The sequence below is a fragment of the Erpetoichthys calabaricus genome, chromosome 16 (genome assembly GCF_900747795.2).
Source record: "Erpetoichthys calabaricus chromosome 16, fErpCal1.3, whole genome shotgun sequence".
In the NCBI taxonomy this organism is placed as follows: domain Eukaryota; kingdom Metazoa; phylum Chordata; class Cladistia; order Polypteriformes; family Polypteridae; genus Erpetoichthys; species Erpetoichthys calabaricus.
Window position 1 is genome coordinate 57286779 of NC_041409.2, and position 9303 is coordinate 57296081.

At 40.8% G+C, this 9303-nt stretch overlaps 1 protein-coding gene across 1 annotated transcript; it reads right to left on the reverse strand.

The window, feature by feature from the left end:
- Window positions 1-1180: 1180 nt before the first annotated feature.
- On the reverse strand, window positions 1181-7756 carry socs4 (suppressor of cytokine signaling 4). The gene is made up of 2 exons (XM_028821578.2): window positions 7375-7756; window positions 1181-3857 (listed from the first exon to the last, which is right to left on the reverse strand). The coding sequence occupies exon 2, from the start codon at window positions 3614-3616 to the stop codon at window positions 2462-2464; it is 1155 nt and encodes a 384-aa protein (XP_028677411.1). The 5' UTR covers window positions 3617-3857; window positions 7375-7756; the 3' UTR covers window positions 1181-2461.
- Window positions 7757-9303: the final 1547 nt, after the last annotated feature.

Below are 9303 nucleotides of genomic sequence, written 5' to 3' on the forward strand. Positions count from 1 at the left end.
TACTTCTTTTTTTATTAATGCCATACCATGTATTTATGAACCTGATGTTTCCACTAGCGGTTCACTGGGAGTATGCCATAAAAAATTTAAAAACCATATTCAAGATGCAGTGTTTTCTTACACACATAGATAATTTTGAGTCTCCAGTTAACCTAGCATCCACATTTTTAAGATCTAATGGAATTCAGTGTGTCAGTAGCAATCCCAGATGGATGCAGAAATAATGTGAAGACCCTACATAAATGGCTATAAAGTAAAACTAAACATGTACCTTCTGTGGTGACCTCAAAATAAATGATTTTGTAAGTCTTTAAAGTTTCACATTCTCAAAGTCAACAGGGTCCTAATAAACTTTGTAAAACTGTCATAATGCTAAGTGATTGAGCTCACAATAAAGTGTTCATGAAGAAAGTTCCAAATTACCATATACTGTAATGATTATCACTCTATAACCGATTGCATGTTCATGTTGTGTCCATAAATTAAGAGTGAGTCTGTATTTAGGGTCACCGTGTTTCCATTAATGCTGGACGCTAAATTCTGCCAACAAATACACAGGGACATGGTTGGAAACTTTTTAAAGGCAGATTTCATAGAAATGTCAGAAAGTTTTTCTTCATGTAAAGTACCATAGATACAAGAAATAAATTACCAAGCTGTGTGTTTCCATTAATGCTGGATGCTAGTCATTAAACCTTGTGGTTGCCGGTTCAGTTCAACCCACCAAATCACTGTGTGACCCACAACAAATTGAATTCCAATTGTAAAAATATTTATGTAAACAACTGCAATGAATCCTAAACTAGTATATCATCTTGAATATGGGTTTCTTTTGAATATATAATAATGATGAATGAGCTCACCAAACTTTTATTTGTCTCATTTCCATAAACCTTATAAAACGACCTGAACAGCTTGCAGTCTTTCCTACACTGTCATCCAGACAGACTCTGCCTCCAGCATACGTGCAAAATCTATGATTGGTTAGTCGTTTATACCACCTGATTTCCATTGATTTCAATGCATTTTGCCGAGTTCAGTGAACACTTCTGTGATTTCTCTGAACTCGAGGCGAAGCGAACACCATGGAGTTCGCTCATCACTAATCATGATGTGTGGAGTATAAATCAAGGGAAATTATGCTTAAATTATAGAATGCACAAGTAAGGCCTCATCTGCACTAGAGAAAGTCCAGAGACTCCAAGATTAAGTAGTATGGGCTATGAGGAGTGATTGAAGGAGTTGAACCTTTATGGTTTGACCAAATTGAGATTAAAAGGTGACTTGATCGAAGCGCAGTAGCATCAGTGGGGGGGGGGGGGGGGGGGTGAACCACACTGGGTGACACCCAGATGATTGTCTATAAAGTGTTTGTGCAGTGCTTTGGGCTGAAATCACAAAAGAGATCCCTCCCTTGATTGATGAAATGATCAAGTGTCTGCGCACCATTAATAGTAGGAATCACTGCATTAAACAGCTGAGTGTCTGTGCACTGCATTGTTTAAAGTGTGATCAATTCTGTGTTTAGGAGCTCCACTCATCAAGTCACCCAGGGGCCTGTGGGGGTCTTTATCTGGCCTTGCTTACCGCACTGGGTGCCACCAACCGTAGTGACGTCACTGTTGAAGTGTTTAAAATAATGAAAGGAATTAGTACACTAGATCACAGTTGTTACTTTAAAATAAATTCTGCCAACAAATACAGTGGGACATGGTTGGAAACTTTTTAAAGGCAGATTTCATAGAAATGTCAGAAAGTTTTTCTTCATGTAAAGTACCATAGACACAAGAAATAAATTACCAAGCTGTATGTTGGAGAGTAAAACTTTAGAGCCCTTCAAATCTTGACTTGATGTGATTTAGTACAATTTAGGTGAACAGGATGGAATAGGCCTGTTTTCGTCACAATTTTCTAATGAACCAACTCTGGATAGGAGACCAGGTCGTGACTGGGCATGTGGACTCATTCAGGGCAAATCTTCACACCTTGCAGAGTCAGTACAGCCATAGAAAACTGAAACACACACTGAGAGAACATGCAAATGCTACACACAGCAGCTGCAATGAAAATCAAACACAATTCTATGTAACAGCGAGAGATCAGTGTTAAATCTTTGGGCCATGTACTTTAAATAGTACTTTACAATACTTTTTCACTTTCCTATTGTGTTGCCAAGCATAAATCAGGATATCACTTCTGTCTGCCTTGGTGGGTGGGTTCTTACCAACAAGTAAAACCAATCCATGATTTTACTGTATGGGGACAAATATAGCTCCTTGTCTTTAGAAAGAGCATTAATGTTGCATAAGTCTCTCGTTTGAATGAACCATTACGCTCATTTTGAAACCCTGATGCATAATGCTGAGCTCTCAGTACCACCTTGCAGCCCAAATACATATTGACCTGGAGGCCAGTAGTGCCTTAATAGTTCTTCAGATGCTCTTCTACTGTGAGAGTTTCACTATTTGGAGGAATCTGTTTTGTGCTTATAGTGGTACTCCTTGAGATACTCTCGTAAAGCATTGGGCAGTGGGAGCGCGTCCACCCCTTGGTAGGTGGTTTGACTGCAGACTACCGCCCGACAGAGATGCTGCAACGGGAATGGGAAGTTGCGGGGCAAGGGCATTGAAAGCAAAGGCTCAAAAAACAGGCATGTCGCTGGGTCACTGTAATGCTGGATAAGGCCAGTGACACTAGGGTCCCGATACACACAGGGGTCTCTCCAATCGAAGCTAAAAAAATGTCCACTGTGCTCAATCCGTGCATGAAGAGATCGGCTGTAGCGTCTGAAGCTCACAGAAAACAGGAAATCCTCCTGGGCTGAGTCTCGAAGCAGGAAGGTTCCTTCTGGCTTACCTTCCAGCAGGGCCTCAGCTTCATAGCGGTCTAAAACTCCCCAGTAGCAGGTGCTATTACTGATCTGCAGAAGGTCAGGGACAAGGAAATACGTGCATGTTGACTCTGAGTCACTCACAAGATGCCCTGCACATTTCTGGCCAGCAGAAGTGGCAGAAGGTCCTGATAACTCCTCATCTGACTCTTCAGATTCACAAGGCACCCTCTGTGAGTCGACTTTTCTCCATGAGATTAGTGGTGGAACTGAGGCATGCGGTAAAGAGTCTCTGTCTCCAGCCTGCCTTTCCATGTGCTGAACTGGGTGCTTCTTGATAAGGTGCCAACAGCGAGCAAGCTCCGACTTAGGCGAGAAAGGACACTTCTCCTGCATCAGCTCGGAAACATGAATCTTGCGCTTGGACCACAGCATCACAGAGAAGGACCGTGAGCCTGCTGTCTGATGGTGGCTCCGGAGGGGAAAGCATTGACCCATGGCATCCTGCAGCTTTTGTCTCAGAGATCGTCCAGTTAGGGCTTTGCGAGAAGGAGACGGATTGTCCGAATCAAGATCACCCACGGAGGATGAACTGTATTTCCTCTCTCTGCGATTCCTCTTGGAACAGCAGGTTCCTTTTGCAGCTCCGTCCGCATCAGTCACAGTGCTCGTTCCACTTTTAATCTTTTTCAAGCGTTTCTTACTGTTCCACACATAGCTGTCAGCACTCCGGCTGCGGTGTGCTTTGGGCCTAACATCTACCATACTGCTTTTCTTTTCGGACATCTTTGGACTGGTAAGAATATATGCAGAGCTGGCTAATCAGGCATGCATTGTATAATATCCAGATGAGAAGACAGTCTTAATGGTTCTGCTTGGTGTTCAAGGATGCTAGAGTGATGATCGTTACTGATCATTGTGTTGACGACACCTTATGTGATGAGACTCCATGCCGGCACTTCAAGTCTCCTGTTTTCTCCTTACTTTCACTTATCCAGTTTCCACAAGTTCATTGACATTTTCCAACCTGTAGGTAAAAACAAATTATTTCAAATTATGAAATTCAGTCATTGGGGACCTCATGGAGGATTGGGCGTAGAATGGGTGGACATCTTGGAAATCAGTAGCTCTTTTCCATGTACTCAACTTTCCTTGTAAATGTTGCAAGCTGAATTTGTAATATGACAGTGGAGGCCTTGTCACTGTTGGTTTTCTTGGTCAGTATAGCGGGGTTGTAAGCTTTTGTTATACCCTCACAATGTGCCTCTTTTGTAGTCAGCTAGAATATAATACCAAAAAGTACTGTATCCATTTATCCATTATAGAAATAAGGTGAGGAGGACACAGTGGCTCAGGGGTTTGTCTGCTGCTTCCATGTGGGAATGGAATGTTCTCCCCATGTTTGTGTAGGTTTTTCTCTGTTATTCCCTAAAGATGTGGTGGTTGGATTAACTGGCTCTTCCAAATTGGCCCTTGTGTGAGTGTGTGTCTGTGTGCAAACTCTGCAATGGCTGCTCACCCCATGCTGCTGGCCTAGAACAGAACTGGATTCATTGGGTTTGAGAATGCAATGTTATAGGCATAGTATCAGTTGTTTTTCACTTTAAATGACTGAAGAACATGCCAAAGAATTCACTTTATTAAACAACTTTGCTTTTAAATTCCATTGCTGTTAAAATCATTGATGCTCCATAGAATTAATTTATGAAACAATAAATGTGAGTGCCTTCAATATAATAACCAGCTTTTTCCATTTCAAGCCTAAAGTCAGCCCGAGTCAATCCAGAACAGGACGCCCTTGTGTCGCTCTGCACATACTCACATATTTGGCCAGTCGGAGTCCACAATTAGCACATGGAGAAAAAAATAAATCAGAAAAACAACGCAGATACAGGGAGAACGTGCAAATTCCATAAAATCGCAAGACATGTTAGTTAAATGGATTTAAAAAGGAATAGATTGCTTACCGTCAGTTTTATATGCTTTTCAATCAAATAATAATTTACACGAGGGCCCTGATTCATTTATGCTGGGTACACCGGGTGCTTGTTCCAGCTGGTCATGGAAAAGTTTTATTTTGCCACTACACAGTAAAAAATACAAGTACTGTAAATAGTTTATCCTAAAAAAACAATGAGCCAGCAATGTGCCCCACCTTGTCTGGGTGATTTAGCCTTATGTTTTAGTGAGCAGAGAAAACACAAATTTAGGGATTTAAACATATCCAAATAAATGAGGTATCGAATTACGTTTAGTAAATTTTATTTATGTATCATATGCTAAATTACTCTCAGATTCAGGATTAGGTATTATTATTACTTCTAGCAATCTTCATTTTGTAGGTAATTATTTCAGCTTTATTTAAGAGCTTAAGACTACATGGTACAACCATTCATTTTCTAAACCCACTCATCCTGGGTGGGGTCACAAGGCAGCTGCATCCTACCCCAGCAAGCATAGGGCACTGGCAGGAACAATTCCTGAAAGGGGCATCAGCCCATCACAGGATGAAAAGATACAGACACCCCCACCTAAGGGCTGTTGGACTGAGAAAGGTAACTGGCAGCACCTGTCAGAAACCCACACGGACAACATGCACACTCCACACAGGGAGCTGCCAGGATGTGAACTCTGGTCTCTTCGCTGCGAGACAGTCACACTACCAATGAGCCACTGGATATAACAGTCTAGGAAGGCACTAAATAAAGATTTAGGTTGTCTTAATAAAGTTTAGCTGAATTAATTAAGTAAGCATAACCCACCGCAGCATGGAGGCACAAGAAATGCACTGCTTACTTGAAGTTAAGAGAGCAGTGTTTGAATCCTGGTTGCCCCCCTACATAGAGTTTACATGTTCTCTCCAAGTTCATGTTGGTTTCCTCCTGGTGCTCCGATTTCCTCCCACACTCCCAAGTCATACAGGTTAGGTGGATTGGTGAAGCTAAATTGGCTGTAGTGTGTGTTTGTCTGTGTTCACTCTGTGATGGGCTGGTGTCCTGTCCAGATGTTGCTCCTGCCTTGCACTCAATGTCCAGCTACAGTAAGACAAAGTGGGTTTGGAAAACGGAGGGCTGGATGGTTCCACCATTGAGCTCATGAATAAAGTTCAAATAGTTAACAATAAAATAAAGATTGTTATAAGTAAATAGCACCTAATATCTTTAGTGTAGTATAGCACATAAGTAAAATATACTCCGTATAATTCAGATTCTTTATCTGATGTACGTGTGCGACTTTGACATACGAAATCTATTAGACTTTGATTTGACTCTGATTTATTTGGATAGTTTTTATACACTAAATTCGGAGTGTATTTACTTACTCAAACCTGGAACTAAATTTATACAAATAAAGTGGGTGCATTGCCTCCAATTTTTGTGTAAGCCCTCTGTGTGTGTGTATATATATATATATATATATATATATATATATATATATATATATATATATATATATATATATTTGGGGTTTTTTTTTTTTTTTTTTTTTTTTACAATAAAAAAAACTTTAACAGACGACGTAAGCTCTTCTCGTTATCTCGTCGAATCTCTCCGCTTCGCCCCGACTATCCCGTACTGCAGGGTGTTAAAGGCTGAGTCCGTTAGCGAAAGCTCAGCGCATCTTCCTGCCCCCAGATACATATGCCGAACTTAAACGTTGCGTTTCAAAGTTGCCTTTAAACTTTTAGTGTGGAATTACTGTTTTTCGGCTATTTCTTTCTGTTTCAGATGCACGCCCGGACAGCACTTTCCTAACATTTCTGATTATTGGCTAAAAACGTATAGTTTTTAAAGTAAATGTTGTAGTGGGCAGTTTTCAAGTTCAGGAGTGCGTATGACACAAAGCGATGCTTTCCAAAAATGCATAGTCCAGCTGTGGCGGTCTTTCGAAACCCATTTTGTATTTTTTTTTTTTGGTTCATTGCGGTAGGTATCTTGAAACATTTACCCGACACATGATCATTTACAGTTTAAAGCTATTCCTCCAAACTATTCATCCATCCATGCATTTCCATGCCAAAAGGTTAATATCCAGTTCATTACTTTTTTTTTCCCTTGCAGACCACCTCGATAGGCTATCAAACAGATTACTTCCAAAACGGACTGCACACCTGAATGAATGATTACAGTTTTGAAAAACCACAAACCTGCTGTCTGGCATTTCCAGACAATAAACTCCTCTTTCTTAGAATATCCCAGACCCACAGGAAAATTAATAGATTCAGGAGAACCCTGATCTCACCTTATGTGCCCCCATTTTTGGATGTACGACCCGTTTATTCATGCCCAGTAAAAGGCCGGACACAGTATTTGCCCACTCCACCTGCTATGCTTTGTTCTAGCGAGGTGTAACTGGTAGATTAAGATCTCAATCAATCAGATAACAAAGCGCAAAACTCCCCGCTTTAATTCCATCAGGCACAGACCTTATTCCTTCTCCCGAGATCTTTCTTTATTACACTCTAAGCATTTTTAAGACTGCTGAAAAAGATGACTAGAAAGTTATAAGCCGATTTTTCAGCTCATGTTAAGTGCCGCACTGACCTCTGTTACCGAATCCGCTTAACGGTCCGTCTTCTCCAGTTCGGTGTGCCACACACTGACGCCCTCCTTCATGTGCTTAGCCTGTTACAAGCAGGCTGCGCTCCGCTTAGCCATAGACTTTTGCGAGATCACGGAAGTCTCCTTTTAGAAGAGCCCCCCGGGACGCTTCCGAGTCTAGCTACACCCACTCTCTCCATTCATTGAGGATATTCATCGTGTTCGTCTTCTTTCCTTTTATGGGAGCTTCATACGGGAGATTACAGTTTCTTGCTGCTTAGTGTCTTTCTTCGGTAATTTAGATCAGGATATACTATCTACACCTGACTTTAGTGTGAGTTTCCATTTGTACCTTAGGCCTTTCGCCTCAGTAGTACGTTATTGTAACTTCTTAAAACATCGATGTTAAAACATTCGGCTCGCTTCGTTTGTGTACGCGGGCGATAGAAGCACACAGCGGGTAATGTGGCTAACGTTCCGCTGCGCAGCAGAGGGCAATACCCAGCTGGGACGCCTTTCCTGTAATCCTGCGGGTTTTCATAAAAACATTCAAATGAATTCACGTAAAGCTGGTACGACGTGCGTGTACGTCTGCCATCCCGTTCAGGACTCGTCCCTGCTTTGTGCCTGACTGTTCGCAACCCTGCCCTGAAAAGAAATGTGTATCAGTTCTCAAACTAAATTAAAAAGTAATAACACGTGCAATATACACTGTCATCAGCAGCCTTTTTAAATGAGTATTTCTGACAGTCAGAGAAGGTTAATCAGAATCCTGGGAATGAATTAATTTATTAAAGCCTTTTTATTTGTAAAATGAAGCGTGAGTAACATTAGCCCCACTCCTATAAAACACGGTAATTATTAATATAATTGTTAATATTATAAAAATTAATGTTATTATATGACACTTTCTCAAGCAGCGGGGTGCTAGAGCCTCTGCCAGCGGAACTCTTGGGCTCGAGGCAGGAAACGGCCCTGAAAAAGGGCCCAATCCATCACACACTCTTAAAAATAAAGGTGTCAAAGTGGTTCTTCAAAGCGATGCCATAGGGAGCCATATTTGCTTCAAAAAAAAAAAAAAAAAAACTTCAACAGAAATGTTCCAGAAAGAATCATTATTTGTTTAGATCTGTAACAGATTCCAAAAATAACCACAAATGTTAATTTCACAAACTGTGAATTTCTCATTGGAATTAATAAAGAATCTATCTATCTATCTATCTATCTATCTATCTATCTATCTATCTATCTATCTATCTATCTATCTATCTATCTATCTAAATAGATGATAACTGTTTTGTAAAGTCTTACTGGGTGCCTGATTTTTAAAAGGACTCGGGCTGCATACAAAAACACAAGCTAACTTCAGGTGTTCTTGGCCTGTTAATATCATGTCAGTGGTCTACTATACCTTAAACACTTGTGTTTCGCTCACATATTAAGAACCTTTTCAAAGCCCAGAGAACCAACCTTATGATAAGAACCCTTTCCAGAACAAAACGTTTCTTTTACAAGCAATTGTTTCACAATGAACCACAAAACCCAGTACTGTGCAATTAAAGAATCGTTATTTTTAAGAGCACAGAGCCCAATTATGCGCACATTTATATGGGGCTAAACATCACCAAGTAACCTACTAGCACGGTTTGGAAGAATATGAGAGGAAAAACTTACACAACCCCTGGGAGAACATGCAAACTCCACAGGGAGATCGACCGATTAAGGCATTCGAACCCAGGAGGGTGGATCCATGAAGCCACAGTGGTGATCACTGCGCCACCGTGCTGCCTGATGATGATGATGATAATAATAGTTATACAGTAATACTGCATTCACTGTGTACATATGCGTAAATTGATTACAGTTGTAAATTAAAAATAATCCATGAATATCATATAGCACCTTTCCTATCTATCTATCTAGATAGCCCCT

Bases quoted from the DNA above. Each gene is read 5' to 3' on its own strand.
- socs4 (XM_028821578.2), bottom strand. From the start codon at position 3,616: ATGTCCGAAAAGAAAAGCAGTATGGTAGATGTTAGGCCCAAAGCACAC.